General features: G+C 37.8%; 1 protein-coding gene across 12 annotated transcripts in view; it reads right to left on the minus strand.

Moving 5' to 3' along the window:
- Window positions 1-508: 508 nt before the first annotated feature.
- The window catches only part of LDB3 (LIM domain binding 3), a 116,286-nt gene continuing 92,437 nt past the window's right edge, over window positions 509-24,357 (minus strand). For 8 of the 12 annotated variants that reach the window (XM_048311939.1, XM_048311938.1, XM_048311949.1 and 5 more), the window contains 6 exons: window positions 17,085-17,212; window positions 11,439-11,739; window positions 10,041-10,221; window positions 7,723-7,843; window positions 6,303-6,418; window positions 509-5,108 (listed from right to left, as the gene is read on the minus strand). In XM_048311939.1, coding sequence (XP_048167896.1) covers window positions 5,019-5,108; window positions 6,303-6,418; window positions 7,723-7,843; window positions 10,041-10,221; window positions 11,439-11,739; window positions 17,085-17,212 — 937 coding nt within the window. In that variant the 3' untranslated portion in view covers window positions 509-5,018. Of the gene's footprint in view, window positions 5,109-6,302; window positions 6,419-7,722; window positions 7,844-10,040; window positions 10,222-11,438; window positions 11,740-17,084; window positions 17,213-19,879; window positions 19,928-23,747; window positions 23,856-24,357 lie in introns of all 12 variants that reach the window. The other 4 variants (XM_048311951.1, XM_048311940.1, XM_048311945.1 and 1 more) reach the window with 2 other exon arrangements.

The raw sequence follows: 24,357 nt of genomic DNA on the forward strand, positions 1-24,357 counted from the left end.
TGCTATACTTTGTAATGGCATCTAAATCCAAGTCTATCCATTTATCATCTAATTTCTTAATTATGTGTAATATACTTAGTTGTATCTCTAAAAAGCCTGCATTCCTGAGAGGTGTGCAACAGGAATGTATGAAATGGCTGTTTTATAAAACACACTGTTATATGAAGTCATCCCTTCATTTGTACATATTTCTTGGCACTAGAGCTCAATGAAGATGTTTAAAACATTTTGTGTATTTTAAATAACTTCTGCTAAGAAATGGAAGAACACCTACCTGAACTTACGCAGTCAAACTTTGTTTGCAGATGCATCCATGTAACTGAAGACAGGATCTACCCACTCCTTACAAAGTTTCTATAAACAGTATTTGTTGACAATAAGGTCTGGGACTATACAGGTCTTGCTAAGTTACAACACGTACTGTTAGCAGACTGAATGTTTTAAGCATACTAATATTTGTTTAAAACAGCACTTTTTGGTCAATAAAATATTCAAGACTGATATACAATAAAGTTGAAACCAATGCTTTCAAATTTTATTTTCAAGTCTGAAGTAGAGAGTACAAGCTTGTGTATGCTTTCTTACTGATATTACATGGCTGAAATCTGTCAGCTGTTCACATGCCATATTAATAAATATACCCAGATCATAAAGCTTTAACTGTATTTGCACATTGCTTTTATTACTAGACTGTTTTATTCATGTTGGCAGAGATAATCCATGCAAGGTAATTACATCTCATAAACCACACGACATTCTGTTCTGAAATAACTAGGAACTTAGGAAAAAATATCTATCTAAAAGCAAGGGCACTTGTGGCATCAAGTCAACCTGTCAAAATATTTTAAAACCTAGACTTCTAATATATGATCACTGCAGGCAATAAATCACTCAGTTTCAAATTCTGATGTTTATAAATACTAAACAAATTAATATCCACTACCAGGAGACGAGTATTGCAAACAAACATTAGTGTGTCCAGCATTAGACACTAATGAATGTGTTCAGTGCTGTGGACATCCACATTATTTAAACATAAATACAAGTAATCTTTAGCAAAACATTTCACCCAAAGTACTGACCACTGAAGGACCAATAGAAAAGTATTTTTCCTTGTTTTGAATTGATTTTAGAAATCTGTAATGTGTGAATCCAATACAGTAAAAACTAATAAAAAGAAGTTCTAAGGCTGTTTTTTCTGCCCACATAATAAAAGTGGCCTTCTTTGGAAACATTTAATTTACTCTGCTCTGCAAAAAGAACACCAAAAGAGAGAAAAGCATTAAAATAGCTTCTGAATCCTCCGACTGAAAAGTTACTGAACACTTTTTAGTTATATAAAATACAGATCTTTTTAATTGATCATTCAGAGGTACAGTATCTTTGTTTTATTGGGTAAAACCTCACATTAATTAGAATGAAAAGAAATATTCAGAAGAACTTAGGATTTATCCCAGGTATCTATTACAAGACATAAAACATGATCAAGTACACATTTTTCATCTTGCATATTTTTGTACAACACTATTTTCAGTGATAGTTAAAAGGCCGTATCTTGAATTTTAGAGATATATATTATTATATATATTTTACCCTCTCCATATCACAAAGGTGACATGTATCAGAAGAGTATCAGCAGTTATGTGATATTCTACCCTTGTGAAAGTTAAAATGCTACATTATTTTTCACAAATTTCTGGTTCAGATATGTGCAAAAATTGTATCTTAATAGAGATATCAAGGGCGGGTACGTGGATTCCCTATTTTTGGACCACATTATGAAGCAGCACAAGTCATAACAGGAAATTTTTATTACATGATAATCCTCAGGGTATCTCTGTTCTTCATTCAGAGATACCACTGTACCTCATATAGTGATATGTAAACTAGCTTTAATCTCACTTGCTCAGACACCAGCTGGAGTCAGGGCATGTGCTACAGTGCAGGTTCTCTGCCCAAGGAAATTTTCAGGACTCTCTCAAGCCAGTACAGCTCCCACTGAAGTCTGTGCTGCTGCATTTTCACTGTTGCCACCCTGCAAGCCAGCTCAGCTCTGCTTATGTACATTGCATTCCCTTTCCTGCAGTCCAGACTTCGAATTTAACAGATTGGATCCTTGCTCGCCCCTTCTGTACGTATTCAAACCATCTCTCTGGGCTATTTGGAACTACTTGTACCCTAATTTCTTACTTCAAGCCCTTTCCCTGACTGCAGTGAGTCCTCCTGGCTGCCCCACCCCGCCCCCCCCTCTGCCCCACCCCAGCTGACATGCCAGCTTGGTGAAACTGGCCTTACCTGGCTATTCCCCCCCTCCAACCCCAGCCTCAGGAAGGGCTTCCCATCTCCTCAGTGCCTCACCTTCTCCCACTCAACCAGAGGCCTGCAGAGCCCCTACATTCTGGCTGCCAAAGGTGCTCTCTCTTCTCTGATCCCAGCCTCCCCTCCCCTCCCCACTCCATGCCAATAACTCCAGGCTGATCTGGGCCACTTCAGCTGCCAGTCTGAGATTCCCAGGGAACCTGAGGGAGTTCAGTCCCAGCCATGCTGCCTGCCAGCAGCTTTTCACAGACTGTACTCCCTAAGCTGCAGCCCAGCATCTCTGGCCAGATCCTAAAAAGATTTATCCTTCATACTGCCAGCGAAGAGGAAGCTTATAGAGACATTGAGGGGGAAGGTGGAGGGGAGAACGAGACACACACATAGAAACACATGCAGATCAGAGGTGAAAGACCTCATGAAATTCTCCTGAGGCATCCATCACAAGCCCTTCCTGTGAAGCCTGACTCCCTGTTCTGATGTTGCAGTCAGAGGCCAGTCCCAGTCAGTGGCCAACACACAAATCTGCCTAAAGGCAATCTTCAATGCAGTCTCAGTATACAGTATGCTGATGTGAAATCTCTCAAATAACAGATAATAATAAACAGCATTTTGTTGAATGGCACTGAAAAATGAAAAGGAAATGTAGAATTTTCTCACTGTTGTGAATATGTATTTAAGGAAGTCAAATATGAGTGTAAAAAAATATTTAACTTCCATAATTACGATTTACTCTTCTGGGGAACATTATGAGCCACATCTTTGGATTTTGTAATCTATGGAACCATATTCACACCAGCCCAGCACCAACTGAAAACAGAAAATTTGCTTGCTTATAGAAAAAAAAAAAAGGCTTTTCATATAATGCACTAGTGTTTTAGAATAATTCATGCATACAAAAATCTGACCCTGTAGCAACTCAGAGCAGATCACTGCTAAGATCAGTGAAAACTAACATACCTACTCAATAAATACAGGTCATACATGTCAAAACTGCCACAGGCAGTTCAGGTTGTTATTTCTGTCCAAGATGCAGACTGCCTGCAGCTAACTTATCTCTTATATTAGAACTCCAAATTTCATTTATTCCTACCCCAAGCTTTGGATAGTTTTTCATCCCTTAAAAGACACACCAATTACCATGAAATGGGCATTACCCATGGGAGGGAAATGACAGACAATGTTATGTAATTTTTTGCTACTCAAAACACAAGGTAAATAGGTGCAAATGGCACCAGCATGTGGCCCATAGAAAGCATCCTCAGCCTCAGAAGTACTAATTAAAAACTGTCAGTACTGCAAGCTGTCAGCGCACACATTGTAATTCTCACTTAAACGAGTTAATAAAGCTCGAATGGTGATCAGACTTTCCATCTTACCTCCATCAGACAGAACTGCTGTCTCCAATAGAAAAGTCACTGATATTCAAATATTCAAAAGTATTATCAGTACTACAAGTATTGCTAGTTTCTATAGAGTTCTATAAATAACTGTTTGAACAACTTGAAAGTTGTTCTCAAGCTATTAGGAGAGATGCCTTTATGGTTGTTAGAAAAGATGGTTATCCTAATTGTTGGAACATAGCTGCTGTTTTCCAATGGCAAAAACTGCTACAATTCATGATGTGTTGCATTTAAACAAAGGAAAGGAATAAAGAGTATGTGCCTGCTGCCTTATGAATATTTAAGCAACATTCATTTACTGTAGGAAAAAAAATGCCTTTTTCCTAATTATGTGGGATAGAGTAGGGAATTTTTGCAGGCTAGCTCCCAAACCTAGTTGTGCTAGATGAATGTGTTTCTCCTGTGTTCGCCAGCCTGAAGATCCAGATGGAGGTTCCTACCTCCCTCTGATATCAGTGGGAATTAGAAACCACAGCAAGTTTGAATCTATTTTTTTCCACGGGAGGAAAGGAAAACTGGTTTTGAATTAAAAGCTGGCCTTTCCAGCCAGCTCTATTCCATTCAGTGTAAGAGCAATTCGGAGAAAGCCAGCTGTCCTTTTCCATTATGATTTGAAAGTGAATTATTTACTGTGCACATAGAAGCCAAGTGCACTAGCAAGGCTGACCCAACCATTTTATTTTCAAACTGTTATGGATTGTCACCTAGGCTTCCCAGCTACATATGGATTCAAGGCAGACTTGCTATTTGGAAAGAATCTAAAATATCTGATGCTATGAGGTAGCACCACAGCATAATGGAATAGCACTCACTTTTCCTAGAGGAAGCCCTAATCTATTTATTTCCCTTTGAAAGCCTTTGGTTCTACAGATGACTGTACATATGGCACTTACTCATTCTTGCTGTGAAAGAAAATGACTTAGTACAGAGTTTTCCAGTTGTTTTTAAACACCAGTGTGTGGTCTAAGCAGTAAATCTGCTGTGGGTAGTTAACTTAAAACTATATTTGCACATTACTTTTTATATTAAGGTTTTAGTTAATTTCAATATTTCCCCCAACTGTTGCTCTAATAATGGACTAGTTCATTAGTTCATTTGGTTTTGACTGTTCATTCAGTAGATTTTTGTATGAACTTTGCAATAAGCACGTTCTGCATTTACGAAAGAGGATAAAGTTAAACTTCAGAAGTACCAACTTCCAGCTTTTACCAAGAGAAATGCTAGCCATGGTTATCAACTTTACGATTGCCCAGTTAGTCATCTGTTTTACCCCAGCATTACTGACTACCAACACTTCTTTTAAACATTGATGGCATGGGCATGCTTCTTGCACAGTGGCTTATCCTTCTTGGAATAGAATGGCTGACCTTCCAAATTCACGTGGCATACCTAGAATTAATAATAAATACAATCAGGAAGAATTAAGGAAAAACAAAAGGGAGAAAGATGTGGCTATCAATTTCAACTGTATTGCTCTTCTACCCATGCATTTCTTTGATAGTCTTTAGGAGTCATGTATGGATTTGCACTTGATTTAACCCACTGAAAGAAATAAAGTTAGGTCCTTCAAAAGACCCCCGCTGTGAGAATTGCATATTAACAACATATAATAAAACTATCACTTCCACAGAAAACTGGGTAGCTAAGGCAAATTAACAAGCACAAAAGAATATTAAATATTCAGAGAAAGTGTCTTTATAAGTGATCAATATTTATAAGTGATTAAGAGCTGTTAGCTTGTGAAGGAAACTCTCTTAGTGTTTCTTTGTATGTTAGAATTTCCAAAAGACCTCAGTTTTCACAAGACACTTTTTTGTAAAGCTAGTTTAGCTTCAGATATTTATAAACATTTCTATACTTTCAACTATTCTACCTAAATTTTAGACTTAAACAAACATTAGAAATTGTCACTGTCAGTTTGGTGTGACCAACATACTACTTTTAGCTAATTAGAGATTCTAGGTATTATTACCTTAGGAATAATATGTTGCAGAGCTGCTCAGTGGTATTAGAACCAGATGAAAGTACTGTTTATCATATGGATTTTTCTGCTTTGCGTGCAGAGTGTGGGAATATGGCCACACTCTAGAGCTGTGTGCACACCACAGATTGATGAGTTTGACCAACTTCTATGCTAATTACTATTCATGCTCTCTAAACAGACTTCTTTTTGCAAGTTTCAACAAGCATTCAGCATGGAAATCCAAACTTCACTGCTTTGTAAGTAAGATTATGGTTATACTATTCAGTATGGTGTTAATTTATTTTCAGTCTTGCTCTATCTTTATTTGGCAAACACTGGAAAGAATAACAGCAGTAGTGGTTTGTACTGCTGTATGTACTATCTAAAACTAGATGTTTTATTAGAAAACACTCAGGATGGTCAAATTTCATAATTCTAGTAAAAGTTTACGGTGGGGAAGAAAGATTACTCCCATCCTTCTCCAAATGCAAGTAAAAAATGAAATTCCATCCCTCTGCATCCTTAAGCATATGTTAGTTATTCCTGCTTTCAGGTTTTCTGATGTTACCACACAATTTAGGAGTATAAAGGAGTGAGATAGTATTTGATGTAGAACCTACAGCACAAATGAAGCAGGTGTCATGCCAAGTGTGTCCAAGAGCTTCAATGAATTTATCTCCAGCTTCAACAGGATAATCACAGCCATGACATTTTGTGCTGAACAAAGCAATATAATCTAAAACAAAACAAGAAAGCAAACTTAGAATAAACTCTTAATGTAATCCTATTAAGTCCAAGAGAAATAGAACATTTCCAGACAATGAATGTTTTGATTGTTTTTGTTCAGTTTCCTACTACATTTACTGAAACACTCCTACTGAAATTTCCTTCTCTTCTTTCATTATTTAAATACAAACTCAGTCCAGAACCCCTATCAGTATGACATTTATCATCACAAATGTAGAAGACAAACAAAAAATCCATGGAATTTGAAGTTATGTTTCTCACATTACTTTCAAATTAGCTTTAATATATGTGGAATCTATTCATGGGACAAATATGGTTGTACAAAAGAGTCTAATGACAAGGGAATGTTACAAGTTTCCATGCTTGGATTAATGTTCTTTCTGCATTAAGAGAGAACATTATGGAAACCCCACAGTTGCTGATTAATACAGCTTTACTTTATCAAGTGTGATTTGGAAAGGCTTAACACTGAAAAATATTAGTGGAAATTCCAAAGGTATATGGAATTCATGAGAGTCATTAGATGGTATGACAAAGTATCCAGTTTTAAAGGGTACTTAGTCAGTCATGTTGTATGGTTTTTACTCTTCACTAAGAGCTACTCTGACTTGTAAAATTTGAATTGCATAACCATAAAGAAGGAATCACCAGAGAGAAGTAGGCCAGGAGCTCACTGAATGCACAAGGGGAATACAGAGGGAATACCACTTAAACCTTAACTCCTTCCTAAGTATGTCAGGCAACTCATTTGCATGGCAAGTACCATTTTGGGAAAACACGGCCTTTGCCTTTCTTAGTTGGCAAGAAGCAGTTTGTCTGTTGCAGCAGCCAGGAAGCAAAAATCTGCACTACCATGTGTTGCACATCTGTGCAGAGCTATCTTTTCAAAAGTGTTGGTTGAACAATTCTAGGGTGAGGCAGCAGCATCAGAGGTCATAGCTCCAGCAACTCAGGAGAGAGATTGTGGGCAGCCCTAGAAGACTAATCTTTCATTTCTGATGAGCAGAATACACCAAGGAGTGGAGTGGAACAGGGGAAAATGTGTAGGAAAAGAAAGTATCATAAGGGAAAGAAGTGAGGGAAGGCATTGTGAACACTGAGGCAAAGACCAGTGCTCTGCCATTCTCTCATATAAACTGGAGCAAAATACAGAGACACAAACACTTGAATATGTGGAGAGTGGAAACAGCTGGATGGGTAACTGATACTATTTTGTTCATCAGCTGCTCTATTCTTACGTTCCATGGACATGAAGCACACGATTACTGTGCAGACCTGTCAGGATTGCCATACCTTTCTCACAGTAAGGTTCCCCGTCCTCCATGTGGAACAGGCTATTCCCAAATGGCTTCTTACAAGCAGCACAGACAAAGCAACTTGTGTGCCAAGTCTGTTTTAGGGCATGCATCACTTCCTGTAAAACAAACAAACAAACCAACAAAAATCTCCAGCAGAATAGCCAGCCCTGCAACTTCTTCCTGGAGAACAAACACAAGGCAGAGATGCTCTAAATTCTTCCCCTCTGTATCAGCCAATTCCCCTCCTCAAAAGAAAGAATTATGACAGAAATTGGGCTCCTTTTGGAAAGAAAGAGGAAATAGGACTGCAAGCTTTCTAGAACAATGTATTTGCCAAAGTGAAACAACATGGTTCAGCCAGCAGTTTGTATCAACATGCCCAGTCGCTGTTGCAGGAGAGATTCTGCACAAAGATTCTGATTATTTTCTCCTTTGTTTTGACACAACCAGCATGAACTCTTCAATGCAAGAGTATGATTTGTTAAATAAATTTTAGTTTTTCTAAGACCAAGAGTAAGTGGTGTAAGTCTGTTGTTTCAAAATAATCTAGATTATGTAGTAATTTCTTTACACTTCTTACAAGAATGAGTCACAAACTGAAAATCTTTTTAAAAAAAGAAAGGTTCTTTTAATTTATGTGATTACTAAAAATGAATCTGCATGTCTGTTCCTAGGTCATGTGTTTATCACAAAAAGCCCTAATTCTGTGCAACTGATGTTCTCTTAAGATGAGCACATCTAGATTTCATCAGCTTACTTCTGTCCTGTATGGAGAAATCTCTATTACTGCTTCATTCTTTTGTCATACAGAAGCCATCCAAGTCCAAAAGCTGCTGTACTGGGCTCTGATGCACAGCTACTTGCTAATTTGTCAATCTTACATGTACCCAGGATGATGACCGTGTATCTCTGTCAAATAGTCCAGATTTCAAAGGGCCAGCTGCATAACTGGTGTAAATTAACTTCATTAACTTCAGTGAAACAGCACTGATTTATACCAGCTGAGAATCTAGATCCTATTTTATGTTGCTTCCAATTATACACATAGACTTTGATTCTCTTTTAAAGATTGTTTTTAATGTCCATTGATTATGGCAAAATGGAGTGAAGTCCTCTTCCATGCTTTCAATCGAGTGAATAGACAAAATAGTCTAATTTAGATTTGCCATATATCTCATTAGAGAATCACCATTTGAGATTCATTAACTTCTGATACTGTTTGCAAAACAACTATCGCTGATAAATAGGTTTGGATCCATTTATGAATCTCAGTGAGGTAAGAAGCAAAAATAGCTTGAGAAATCTTATTAATATAAATAGAGGCAGCTGGCATCTTTGCTATTTTCCTGATGAAAATCCATAATGGGAAACTGATTTGTGCCAGCATTCATTAGGTAGGTTAAGTCAGCACTCTGCTATAAATTACTACTTCTGCCGCAGCAGCAAACGAGACTTGGTTGGAGCCAGAGCTTCACCATCAATGTCTGATGCTGCCACCCCTAATTGGCAGTTGCAGAGAAGAGCATCTGTAATGCCAACATTTAGACAGATGTCAAATGGTGGCAGCTAAGCAGTGGAAAACCAGTGTGGGACTCCTTGCTTCTTTATTTGAGAGGATCATGTCATACATTCACTACTACTGCATGCATAAAAACACTGCTAAAATTATTGATGGTATTCCAACCTCACTACCATCTAAGGTATGTGGAGATCAAATGAAATTGTACATTTACTTGTACACGAGTCCTTTAAGACAAAAGTGGCATGTATTTTTGCCTTTGTGGAATTCAGATCTTTGTATCTATTCTGTATTTCCTTAACTATAAGAAGCCAGCAGAATTCCTCAACAGCTGAGCTGCTAACTACCAGTGAGGTGCAGCAAGAGCAGTGGGCCTCTTCTCAACATCACTGATTTCTCCACTGAAATTTTGACTAAATCCCATGTAAGAAATAAAAATGCAGTTCAAGTCTCTATTATAAATATAAGGAACAGAAAGATAAAAGTAAGATAATATGTATCAGATAGCAAAGTACTATCCAGAAAGTGCTACTTATTTTACACTCAGTGAGATGGTAACTGGATTACATATTTTGTCTTTGAGCTCAATAAGGTACAGAAATATCCAAGACTTCAGATGGATAAAAATTATTATAAAGTAATAGGTTTCTCATTCTGAAATATTCAACAAGCTGGGAAATAAATCTTAAAAGGACGGAATAATAAAACATCTACATTGACTGCTTACAGTCTAAACTAGTTCACTATTTCAGGGATTCATGCAGTTGCAGAAAGGGTTAATCTTATTCTCTTACCCCCATAATCTTAGTGCGGCATCGGGCACAGGTTGGTGCAAAGAACTGTTCGTAGCAGCGCTCACAGTACACACTATTCTGCTCCTCCACAAAGCACATATCAGCCAAGGATGTCTTGCAATAAGCACAATTGAATTCTTCTGGGTGCCAAGAGCGACCCATGGCTACCAGGAAAGGACCTCTGGAAACAATCATAATGATCTTATTTGTATTGCAAAAAAAAGATGTCATGACCCTGACTGCAAACCCACTTTGTCAGACACCCATGTACAAGTGTAAGAAGGTACTTGAACCATGAGATACATATTAAAACAACATTCAGAAGCCCGAACAGAAGTGGTCTTTTTCAAGACCATTACTCAAAACACACTGCTAATTGGTTAAAACATTTCATTATTGTTTGGTTCCATACACTGCATTTACAGACAACCGTTGGAAAAATCAGTTGTTTTCATATCTGGGTAGCTGTGAGTGGTCTTAGCAAGCAGATGCAAAGACAAGAGTAAAAGGCCAAAGGCACAGAAGATAATGCTACTATTTGAAGCATGAAATAACAGGCAAATTTCCAGCCTTACACACCCAAACCTCACAACAGCTCCTAAAGTCTCCTGCTTTCTTTCCTTCTGAGAGCACTGCATGTGGCATGTTCTAGAAACGTCAGACTATCAGGTGACAACTCGCTGTTTCATTATGTGGAAAACACATTGAATTCATTTTGGTGATTGACTTTGGTGATTCTAGTTAGATACAGTGATTATTACTGGAATATTTCCATTTCAGATTATATAAAGGGCAATAATCAGCAGTTCCACATCACCAAACCAGCTCCTTTTAGTGGGGAAGACTGCCATTAAACATGGATTACCTGAAGTTGGATAGCAGTGCACAGGCTAACAGTAGGCACTGGTCCAGCAGAATGAATTGGGAGAGGAGAAGGGAGAGGCATGCTATGAATCACTGGTAATAGAGTATAGGCATTATCTTTCTCCAGACACAAAAGCAACAATTACATTTGGCTGCTGTTCCAAAATGATGCCTTGTTCCTTTTCCCTCCACAATCCCTCTGCCCCCAGCCCCCCAACTCTCCCAATGAAGTTGCATGAACCTCCTTCAAAGGATTACCTTAGGATCAGAAACCTGTTTAAAAACAAGCAGTGATTTGCTGCAGCATCCAAGAGCCAAACAATTAGCATGTATAACTTTGCAGTGATAAAAAGTGAACCACACAACAACAAAATGAGCTCTGGAGATGTTAAATTAATGAAGCAGACAACAGACATCCCTGCTGGGTAATTTAACAGAGTCTTAGGCTCTGGTACTGTACATTAATGTACAATAACCAGTCTCTGTAATACTTTTTTTCCTGCTTCATCCCTCTTCAAAGGCCCATGACCTTACCGAATGATGCTGTTACAGTGCCCACAGAGGGGAGTTCGGCTGCTGGCTGGAAAACGCTCCGCCCTCTGAACTGTTCCCCGGGCTAATGCAGGGGGCTGGGAAGAAGTTGAAACTGGAGACGGGTAAGCAGAAATTGAGGCAGGAGGTGGCACTGGAGCACCCCTTGGTAGGATGTGCTTTGTGACAGTGGTGGTGGATTTTCCAGGTGCAAATTTCTGGGAAAAGGAGTCATCTGTTACCCAGGGAGGGCGACTCGCAGGCTCCGTGTTGGCAGGGGTGTAGGAATGAACTGGTGCTGGCGCTGTTTTAAGTATCCCAAAAGAAACCAAGAAGGATTTTAAAGTCTTTTTCTTCTAATGTCAATACAGCAACATTTACCAGAGGGTACTCCATGACACACATACAATAAAAGCTTCAGATGATACTTAATTATGGCCTGTCCCACTGTTGCTCATTTATTCTGGGCTAAAGCCAAAGGTACCAGCACAATCACTGACTTTTAATCCACATGCATTACAGAAATCACTGCCTACTGGCTTTTACAGATTTTATGGAGACCATTGTCAAGATCATCTCTTCATTTTCTAGTAGGAATGGATATGACAATTCTGTGATAATTTCAAAGACTGACGTATATTCTGTTCAAGACAGGTTAAAAATAGAAAAGCCAGGTAATACAGTAAAGTTTTAGACGGAATTCTCGAGAATTTCAATAAGTTATGCTTAACTTTTGATCTCACTATATTAATTAAAACACAACATTTTTTACAGATTTCACTGTTATCTATCATTTGTAGGCTTATTCCTAGGTTTTTGAAGAAAAACAGGCTCCCACAAGGAACACAGAGATAGAGAGCACTGGAAGCAATACTGAGGGAGCCAACTCAGCTCACATGACCAGCAAGATAAAGCCAACAGCACTTAGAGGAAGGCCAGACTTGCGGTTATGACTGATCTCAGTTCGGTTCTTGGCTCTGCCGCAAACTTCCTGTATAACTTTGAGCAAAGCAAAGTGTCTCTGCGCCTCAGTTCCTGTGTGTAAAACAGAGTATCATCCTTTCTCTCTTCCACCCTTTGACTAGCACATAAAACCTTCAGTGCAGTCTGTCTCGGTGTTTGTGTGCACCAGGCTCTAATCTTGGGTGGAGCTTTATCGCATTAAAATAAGCAGGAACCAGGGCCTGCACATACCGACAAGTTTTCCCACTGCCCTGCTCTTTTCAAAACGTCAGATCTTGCATTATGTAGGACTGAAGTTACTGCCCAAGAAACAGGCTCACTTTGCCAAGTACAGGAGCACTAAAAGCAGTTTCCCTTTGCAAGGAAAACAAAGTGAATGATTGAAAAGAAGCCTGGAGAGTTGAAGTGTTTTGCCCAAATGAGAGAGCACGGATTTGGGAACAGAAGCCAGTTCTCCAGCAGTCTAGGCAAACATTCTGCACAGCAGATCCCAGCACCAAGAAAATGACCAAATACAACATGCACAGGTTTAAGGGGCTTGCAGGTAGAAAGGTATTTCAGCCAAGAGGATTCTGAATGTAACATGGATCTTTCTGAATAATTAAGTGGTGAGAAGATTATGTTCGACTTAACACCCGTCCCTTAACCCACACCCTGACACATAATAACTTACACTGATTATTGGCAGTTTGCAGGTGCTTAAAATGCATATATATCAACCCACTGTGATCATCCTTGGGACCTTTTTATTGAGGTCAGAGTTGAATCTAGTGCATTTTCTTGATAAAAATTTCTTATGGTACAACATCAACAATGTTTCTGCTTCATAAAACTGTATCCCACCTTAGCTTGAGGCTTTTTTTTTAACTTGGAAATGGTAAACAGTATTTAAAGATTTCAGAACAGAGTTTATATGCAATCTCTTTAGATCCTGAGGCTGTTGCTATTTATGTATTATGGTATTAAGATAGGCAAAACTAGAAGTTAGTATTTCATCTCTAATTGGTGAGTTCAAAAGGCTCCCACCTATGAGGTGCTCTAATTAAGTAAGGTGACATCTAGCTTACTTCACTACATTCTCTCTATCTGCTACTTCTTTCACCCTATCTTTTCTATTTGCTGCAGTAAAATAAAGAAACAGAATAAAGGAAAGTAAAATAAAACAACAAAATAGGATTTTTTTCCCCAGTTACTAAAAAGAAGTACCAGAGGAATTATTGCAAAATGACAAATGCTGGGTGTTTGCTTCTGCTCTGAGTTCTCTTTTCAGCTGTTATAATCTAATTTTACAGGCTTGATTTATTACAATACATTTTCCCCCTGTGAACAAACTGCAATTACTATTGCTTCAAAATAGTACCACTGCAATGTATTAGAAAGATTTCACTACTTTTGAGATTTTAGCAACTGTTATTAAAAGGGAACTATCTTATTTTCTTAGAACTACATCCCTAAGCTTATATGAACAACTATTTTGTCTTAGTAGCTACTGCCATATGCATTCACCTTGAACGTTTATGTATTTCAAAAAGTCTTCCAACATACATGCAGCAGAAAAAAAGGGGCTGCTAAAAAAGTACTAAAAAAGTACTGAGATTCAGTATATCAGAGAATATATTCTCAAAACAACAGCATTGTATGAGTTGACTATAACTGTTAAAAAATGAATACTTCAAATAATTCAGTAACATAGCCTCTATCACCTTGTTCCTCTCAGCCCTCACATTCTCTTAGAGCAGGAAAGAACAAAAGGACTTATTGTTATCCTGAGAGAATGACAGGAGAAGAGGTCTCTCTTAACAGCAATAGGAACAAGCCAATTCCTTGCTTCTGAGGAATTTGGAATTCTCCCCCTCAGCTCTTCATGTATGGTCAATGGTTATTTTCTCTCCAGACAAAAAGGCACATTACTTTACTCATTTACTAAAGCAAAGATTTACAGTCTCAAATGCTTTGGTCACACACTGACCTGCACCGTGAGAATATTTTTTCTTTTTTTTTCCTTTGTTAGTGGATCACATAAGTGCTATTCTTTAGTATTTCCAGTAACAAATGAAATTAACAACCACAACTGATTTGGTTTGTTCTACACTTAGTGGCCACATCCTTGAAGCCCAAAGTTTTCCCATATACTGGTACAGATGATGTTTTACAGGGAGACACTATTCTTACTCAGGGGAACTAAAAATGAAATAATGGTGTGGAAGCTGCTGTTTTAGTATTGAAGATGCTTAGGAGTCAATGTAAAGTTCACTAAGAACTTTGGGAATCTTTCTCCCAATTCCTAAAAGAGTAGATCAGGCCTTTATGTTTGACCAATTTTGCATACACAAGTAGGCCCAGATGGACTTCGGGATTTAAAAGGAAAGATCTGCTTTCTGACGTTTAGGTATCATGTTACTTCGTGGTAAAGAACTGGTGTTGGAGTTACTTGGGATATGTGAAAGGCTATCCTAGTCTGGGAAAGCCTACGGGAAAGGAATACCCAGGTATGTTCTGCCATCTAGTGGGCCTTGTTCAGAAGAGAAGTCTACACTCCTTTTAAAAATTGGGTTATGAAATTTAGGGAGAAGATTTCAGAGTTCACAGCTTTCCCTATTGGAAAAAACTAAAGATCTTTAGCAGCAGAAAATTTCCCACCTGAGTTAGCTAAGGGAAAGTGTAGACTGTGTGATAAATTCCATGTGAGCCACATACTCAACAATGCAGTTTCATTTTGAGACTTGTTTCAGTTTGTTTGGTTTTTTTTTCAATCTGACAGATTAAAATAGCCTTGTAAATCCTCTCAGTGACTGATTCAGGTGTCTCTATATTTGATATATGAGCCTGTTTATTAATCTGGAAGTTTCTGCCCCACACTTCCAAGGGAAGCCAGTCAATTACAAAGTTGGGTGAGAAGTTTTATAACTATCTTGGTGGTTTGTTTCTAAGTACTATTGATTTTCCCATCTGTGACAGGAAATGCCATTTCCGCCATTTCTTCCCAAGCAGCAATTTCCTATTTGCTCAGGACTGCAACTGTCTTCGAGGCCAGCTCAGGTTCCAAAACCACTCTGAAGTGCTACTACATCAAATATACAACCCTTTAGAAAGGTACCAAAACAAAACCCAAACATCTTCACTAAAATCTCTGTCTGGAGTTTCTCTTGTACCTGAGTCACTTTAGGGTTCAATTATGAAGGTATTTTAGAATCCCTTACTGGATATTTCAAACTCTAAACAGTAAAGGGGGACTTTTTCTTTCTCTGCCAACTATTTAAGCCTTTATTGAGGCAATGAGGCTCAAAAGCAGCAACATAAGGAATTGCAAAGGAAAACCAGCAATGTAAGGAATTGCAAAGAAGATACCCAACCCAGGAGAAAACAAAAGTCTTTGCTCTTAATCCAAGTTGAATCTAACAGCCAGCTTTGACTTTACCAGATCCAGCCAATGACTGGAAAGAGCTGCAGATGTATTTCTGCAGCAGGTTTGTATATTGAACTGGAGTTTATACCTCCCCAAATGAGCACAGGGCTTAACATCAGTCAGTGTATTCAGGAGGTATTTTGACTTGCCACAGTTTGCTCTCTTCTGCATTATAGAAATAAACCTGCTGTCATCATCTTTTCAAGTCAAAAATAATAGCATTTGCCTTGAGTGAGAACATGGTATACACTGATGCACTAACCAAAAGCAAATGAGGAGAAGCTGAAGGTTTATTTACTTTGAGACCCTTATATAGCTCATAAGAGCTCTGACTTGACTTTTTCTACCTTTATGTCTCAAATATAAAGATCAATTGATTTGTCTGTCTGCTTCATGTCTAACTAAAATTCCTATGTTTGTTTAATTTCAGTAGATCCAGAAATAGAACATTACAGAAGACAGAGTTTAAGACTGTTAGAATTCTTGGCCTTTTCATATTTAATTGACTGTAAAGATATAAATCAACTTTTTAATTCTCTTGCCAAGATCAGAAAAACCTTAATTTGAAACAGAACTACACTTAGATTTATATTGCTGCCTCATTTAACTCATCCAGTTTGAAGGTTCACACGTTGGTCATCAATGGTTTTAGAAGTTCAGTCCATTTGTAACACGTTAATACCAAGGGAATTTAAATAATATCAAGGAGCGTATTTTCCAAATGAATGAGTAACCAAATATATTCCTTCAGTTATTAGATCTCTGGGAAACTGAACAGCATTATGAAGTGCTTTAATACCTCATTCTTCATTTCAAATATAAGCCTAAGTTTGAGAAGTTCAGTATATATCTTATCTATTTTGAAAATATATCCTACTCAAGCAAACTCCACTTATTTTACCTCCTTCCTGAACTGTGCATTCTTTAGCTATTTTATCAATTCTCTGGTGTCACTGGGCTCCTAATTGGATACACTGTGTTATTTTTCAAATGTATTTCTTCTGAAAAATCAGGCTACACATTCTTTATTAGACTTTTCCCTTGCTTTTATTTTTCCCTCTGTCTGTTCCACGTTTTAACTCTGAAGCAGAATACAAATACAATGTAATCCTTAATCTTCAAACAACCTGAGGCAAAACTAGCAACATTTAGTTCCATGTATATAAATATTTTCTGATATGTCTGTGTCCAAAATGCGTGCTCTTGACATTTTCTTTTTCTAAAAGAAATGTGTGAGCATTTTTTTTCCAAATCTTTTCAGTACTTTGAAAGTTCCTTACCTGGCTGGTAGACAGAGGGCTTTATGCTGGCAGTAGTAACAACTCTCATTTTTGAAGCAGCAGAAGGAGCAGGACTTTCACTGTAGCTTCCAGAAACTGGCATTGGTGTATATGACTGGGTTGTGTTTCTAAAAGCAAAATGTAGGTGTGAACAACTTTAAAAACAGCAAAAGTTTCTGATCATGAAGTAACAGATCTGGCAGCATCCAGGGAACTCCAAGAGGAATCTTCTGTGAGAACTACAGAAAGAATGCTGTGAGATTCATCAGTCTTTAGCATTGCTAAGGAAGGCTTGGACAATTCTTTGGAAAGAAAAATTAGTCAAATAAGGATTTTAACTAATAGCAAGTTTGTGATTGCTGTTACAGAAAATAGCTTGCTGAGGGAATATGACAAATTTGAAACTCTCAGTTTAACACGGGATCAGACTTCAGAAAGCTGCATACAAAGTTTGTGTTTTCTGTTCCTCTGCAAACAAAAAGGCTTGGTCTTGTCTAAGATAAATCAATGAGGGATATCTGGACTTTAAAATATACTTGCCCAGCACAATTACTGCTATTACTACAAATGCTAATTAGTGTTTATGTACTGTTATACTCTTTTAAAAATATTGTAGTGACCTTTAAATTTTTTTCTGAAACTCTTTTCCCTATTTAGACTGAACCCAATATTTACATTAATCTTCTTGATGTTCAGATTCACCCTACAGAAAAAACATATGATATGTAATATTATGATGCACTTCATTGCATTCTTAGAATAAAAACACTCGCTCAGGATTCCAAACATCAGTAAGAAGCAGTTTTTCTCTATTTTATGGCTTAGATGGTGATTCTCAGTTTGATTACAATAACACATTAAAAAATAGGCCTCTTCTATCTGCCAGTTACTTGGGATTATTCTGTTTGTAGTGTTTGTGCTTCACAGACTGCAGAAGAGCATCACAATCAAAGCAAGCAAGAGAGAATAAAGAAGTACAAAGAAGGGAAGCAACAGAAAATGAGATATGTGCAGTAAGAAAAACCTACTCACTACAGAACATCATTCTTACTCACCCTGAAAACATAGTTTTGCTTTCTTTTTCCCTTCAGTTTCACTCTCCCTATGAACCAGATCCCTGTGTATTTGTGCTGACAGTTTAGGAGTTATTTCCATAGTGGGTTTGTCTATAGGAAAACATCTGTCAGCATATGAAAAGAAGCTCTGCCAGACTATTGGTCCATCTTGACTTTACTTTCTTTAACAGTGGAAAGAGATGCCATCTGGAGAAAACACTTCATAATCTTACATGGCAAACCCAGCAGATGTCTTCCAGTACAGGTAAAAAACATTCTGAGATGGAAACTTTCAATTTTGAACAAAATAGACCTGTCCTCACAACATGGCTTTTTGCTGCTCTGACAATGTTTCTACTATAGATCTAGTTTTCATAGCATTGCTGCCTCAGGCTAATTTATTTTGTCTATTTAGCAAAAGCTAGAAACTTAGCTATTGCTACAATGGCTATAGCTAATTATTTCTGTACCTAGTCTAGGGCTTAGGGCTGGATTTGGGTCCACTATACCATGAGTGAACAGGACTCTCCAAGATAAACTCTTTTAGTGGGTTTGTATTCACTGTAAATTCTGTTGTGAACTGTGCTGTCATTTTGTAACTGCCAAAGCTGTTTTAAGCACAGCAAACCTTTTTGTTTTCCATTCTTACCATCTATTTCCTGATGATACCTCCTCTGTGGTGCCTAAGACAGCACTGTGCTTGGGGTCACTGGACAGAGGCCATTGCTCCTACCATAGCACAGGGACACAGACACTGTGGGCACACTGGCTTCACACACAGCTTTCAAAATGCCATCAGCTAAACACACCATCTAAAGACTTGTCCTTGTTTTAAAATCTGCTTTTCAGGGTAAACTAGACAGCTCAGTGCCCAATATTTACAATGTGGGTTAAAAGATTTTAAAATAACGTGTCATAGAGCCTTAAGCTGAAAATGTCATCCAGTCAGGAAAGTCTACTCCCAGGTACACAGGTCCAATGGTTAGAAAGACTCATCTGAATCTCTCTTAATGCACAAAATAAATAAAGAAGGTCTGAACCAGATTAGTAATACTTAGACATACATGAAGAAAAATGGTTATTCAAAATTCAAGTGTTTCCCAAATGTAATATCACAGTAAAACCATACCACAGATTTCCTTGTGTTCAGGGAAATGAAGCTGAAAAAAACAAAAACACCCCCCCTCCCTCCACCCCATTCATAGTACCAAAATCATAGCAAAATTAAAAGAAGCACTGAACCCTATTACATGTGCATGAAACATATTAAATACAGTAAGGAAGATAAGAAGGCTTGTCAAAGAGAAATAAATGGTTACACTACGTCACTAAGGGTTTAGTGAAGTTAAAGATTCATCAGAATTTCTGCTGATAGAAGAAAACGAAATAGCATGTGATTAAAAGAACCAAAAATAAAGAAACTAGAAAGAAAGAAGGAAATTAAGAAAGAATAAAAAGATGTCATAAGGATCAAAGATGCTTTAATGGATCAAGAAGCACTGGCATCTCGAAAAGCAGTGAAAGCAACCTTATTGAATTTATCGGTAGCAGTCAATGGCACGTGACAGGCAGCAAATTAAATACCATCTTTGAAAACTATTAGTTGTCAGAAAAAGAAAGAGTAAATATTTTTAAGCAGATCATTTTTATGTTATCGCTTCACTAGATGCCTACTAGTAGCAATAAACTGGTTTGTTAAGTGCTTTTAAGGTAGAGTAGCTGCACAAAACATTTTTATACCTCTGCTTTGACTGGTAGCTGATGGAGGTGGAAGAATGCCGGTTGAAACTAAAATGAGACAAAAGTTGTATTTGAAAAAAATATACACAGAAGATTGGGATATCTTGTCCTACCATGAATTTCCTATGAATGAGAAGTGCTCTTAAGTGCTAAAGTAAACAACATGTACATATTTATAATCCTATAAGATGAGTATTTCATTACATTTTGTTTTCTTATTTAAGCTGGGAATCACAGTGAAACCTGAAGAGTGGTAGCATCAGTCAATGAGCTGAGTATATTGTTCCATACGTCACTCTCATCTGGTCTTGTTATTGGACTGTGGAACTCCAATTATTTTTATTAACGCAAAAAAATAAATACGAGGGATTTTTCTCAGTGTCATAAGTTAAAATTGCATCAAATCTGAAGAGCAAACCTCGAATGAACCAGAGGCCAAAGATCAGGGAAGTGCCCCAGCTTATGAGGCAGCTCGGACAACCCCACAGAAAGGACAGGCTGGCATAGTTGAAGCAAAACCATTCAACTTTTGCCTTGCGGAACCTTTCTACTGTTACAGTGTCTTAGGTAAACAGGTAGATTTTTTTTTTTCTTGGGGAAACAGCGTAATTTCAGAACATAAATGAGTCATTTATGCAAATACAGGAAGTACTTGAAAGCCTGCACAGTGTATGATCTGAGAAACACGAGGATTCAGAATGAACTGAGCTCCTGTCTGCAGGGCACTGCAGGGCTACATGACATCAGTCTCATCCCACAGGAGCACAGCCCACATTTCCCAGAATCACCAGGAGTCTGCCTTATGCCAGTTATTTTCCTAACTTCTGGAGAAGAGTTTTTCTTCCCTTTATCATGGACACAGCGCTTGGATTAAAATCTCAGGATCAGAGAAGCTACACTTGACTTTTAGAACCATAATTGTAACTCTTTCCATTGTTTCTCCTGGTTTTGCATTCCCAGAGTGCTGTCTCATGGGGTGCCCTGCTTTAACCCTCTGGATGGAATAACCCATCCCTAAAGAGCTTCAAGCTTATTTAAAACTCTCATGCTATGCTTGCTTCTTTTAAGTAAGACTGTAAGTGGAACAGGTAACAATAAGTCAGATTTCACTGCAGATGTAAAAGTAAGAGTAACACAATCAAGTAAAGATTAGTGATTTACTTCAAAAACACTCCTGTTTAGGAAGGAAGATTTTACTCATGTTAAGTGTTATGCATATGCTCACAAAAGCAATGTCACTATAGAACTGGATCTACTGAAGTTTAAAATCAGATTTAAATAGTTAAGGATATTGATCAAGAAATCCTCCTGTGTTTTCTTGGTGAATCTTTTTAAAGCATCTAAAAGGAAAAAAACCCCAAACACTGGAATAATGGTGGTAAAATCTCAGCCTCATCCACCTGAGAATATCCCCATCCTGTAAAACAGTATTGTAACTAAGTCATCCATATTTTATTTTGAAATGAAATTATATTAAAAGCTCAATACTCCTCTGGTATATGTCAAGCTGAAACTGGGTTTTTAAGTCTGTATTTTGGCATGCTAACGCACTGCTTGATTTCTAAATTAAAACTATCAGATGCTCAAAAATTTGAATCATAAATTAATTTAGAAGCCAGTTTTAGTCCCTTATGTTTGAATACACTAGCTATAATACACAACAGTTTTTAAAACAAACATGGAAGTAGTGCACCAAGATAAAGAATCTATTCCAGCTGCAAGACAGTCATCCAAAATCAACCAACCAACCAGAGTTTGTTTCTTGTACCTGATTATCAGGGAACCAAATTTTTACAGGTCCTACAAGTCTCTGATTTGCAGTTATGTCCCAAGGCTTGCTGAAGCAAAGACAGTAACATTTGCCTGTTGGTAACAGCAGGAAGCAGATGACAGCATCACAATTGCGTCATCCATTGACAAAGCAGCCGTGTATAAAGTTGATATGCTGTAGGTCTTTTATCTGTGACTGAAATCATTGCCAGGTGCCAGCAAGAGGTTTTAGGAGTCTGATTAAAGCACTGCTTTCTGAAATGAACAGCTGTTTTTCCATAGTTTCAAAGAATCTTTGAGGCTGAAAGAGGTCTGAGAAAGAATCTGATCTAACCTGCTGAAAGCAAGGCCAGCTCTGAGGTCAGACCAGGTTGCTCCATGTTTTAGCCAGTGATGTCTTGAAAACCTTCAAGAATGGAGACACAGCCTTCCCAGACAACCCACTTCCTTTCAAAGGGGCAGGAAAAGGGGCAATGGTCTATGCCAACCTAATTTACTAATTTACTTTCAATTCAAATGTCTCAGTACCTCAAGGTCATCTTTTTATCCTCCTTACTCATTAAAATTTTGTTTCACACTGATTAGTCCATATTGGTACGTAACTACAAATGACTTTATACAGTTTCTAGGCCTCACACTGCTTCCCTTCTCCCATTAAATGGATATGAAATTTAAGGGAAATGGAAAAAAGCTCAGTCAAGAAATAGCATTAGGTTAGCTCTATGACAGACATGCAAGTAGTGTCAGCAAGTACTGGCTATCTTTGTAGTAATTTATTAGCTGTTTATATGTAAATCATGCATAATTGCTGCTTAACTTGTCCCTGCCCATGAAACTAGATGATCTTTAAGACCCCTCCCAGCCCAATCCATTCTATGATTCCATGATGTCCAAGGCAGGAATGAAAACACAGCTCTTACGAAAGATTTAGATGGGTTCTAAGATGTAGACTGATGAAACATTAATAGATGTGCTCTGTCTGGCCAGAGTAGTCACCAAAGCTTCCATTTAATTTCATCTTCTGACTGATGGAGACATTTCAGTCTCCAGCTGAGAGAAACCCCAAAATCAAGTCTTTTCTGTAGCTCAAGAGAAATAATAGGTTTTGCATGCCAGTGTTTAATCAAGCTCAAATATGCACAGTTATTATTGCTTAGAAAGCAAGGAACCTTACCTGAGTCCAAGAGGCTTCTTGAAACTAAACTTAAAATTGGTGTACTTCCACTCATCAGCAGTTAATTTTATTTCTTATGTTTTATCAACTCCATACTGGAATTACTTCCCCTGTGTAATTCCCATGGCTGTGAACAGAGATGTTTACATCCTAAAACTGAAAACTCTTCTGATGTTTGTTCAGTAGCTATTTCATTTTTGCATTGGTTTCAGTGATGTGAAGCCAACCAAACTGCTATTAAGTACTACCTGTGCCAAGCACTTAACTGTTCTGTGATTCTCTTGAGAAGGACCATTATACTTGGTGTGAAGCCCTCAAACTTGTGCACTTTGTCCATTTCAAATATCACCTTTGGGTAATTCCTAACTATTTTTTTATATAATGGTAGGAGATACATGGATAATTACAGTCTCAAATGTATTGCTGATTTAGTTTTTCACTGTTTCTGAAGACTGTGTTCAAGTGAGTCTTAAGATCTACTGCTTTTTCCTCTGTTAGTGTTGTTAAAATGGTATGAAAGTAGAGAAAAGGCTTGGAATTGAGGCAGTACAGCAGCACTCTCTCTTTCTAGTGATTCCTGTGATCCTGTGTTTTCACCAAGAAAAAAAAAGGTCCATCATTCTCACCCAGTGTCTCTAGACAAGTATTTTCATTTCAGGATGGCAAAAGCAGCACAAACCAACCAGCTAAAATACCTCTGTTCCAAGAGGACCTTGTGGTCACATATCCTACATCTAAAACTCTGTTGTTTCCTAGCTAGGTTGTCACATGGAAGATAAGGAAGGGGCTATTGCTTTAAACACATCGTGCTTTTCAGTGGTCTCTGCCAAGTCAATCCCTTCAGAAACTGAAAACCTCATATCAGAGAGCATAATACAAAATCAAAACAAATTAAGTTAAAAGAAGAGAGCTTTACAGATATACCTAGACTGAGATGAGATAGCAGATGAAATAGTGGAAGCTGCTAATGACATGTTCTTGGGCGCATGGAAAGGCTTAGGCTGGGAAAGAGAGCTGGGGGCTGCAAGAACTCTGCAGAAGACACATAAAAGCATGAAAGCATGAACAAAATGATTTAACAGGGACACAAATCATGTCATCAGAACGAAGCTCTGGCAGGATTCAAATACAGGAAGACTGCTGCATAGTTACCAGGAACAGGTTTTCTGTAGCATACATCTGCAGACTTACAGAATAGCACAACCAAGCACATTCCTACAGAACACAAGACAAAATGCACACATTATGGAAAAATTTTAAAACCAGACTCTATCAGTAACTAAGGAAGACAATATTACAAGACAGGACCTTTGTCAATGATACATGCTTTTATCTGAAAGATCTGAAGATGTTTGAGTCTAAATACAAGATAAAAATTTTACTATGCAAGCAGTCCCAGACAGAAGATTGTCCTATCTAAAACAGAAGTCATCGGAATGATTAGTTTAGTAGAGGCATTTTTCTGTTTGAAGCAGATACTAGGTAATACATGTTCTTCATGCTACAGTTTCAACAAATGGATAAAAATTACTTA

Source organism: Corvus hawaiiensis, chromosome 8, assembly GCF_020740725.1.
Source record: "Corvus hawaiiensis isolate bCorHaw1 chromosome 8, bCorHaw1.pri.cur, whole genome shotgun sequence".
Classification (NCBI taxonomy): domain Eukaryota; kingdom Metazoa; phylum Chordata; class Aves; order Passeriformes; family Corvidae; genus Corvus; species Corvus hawaiiensis.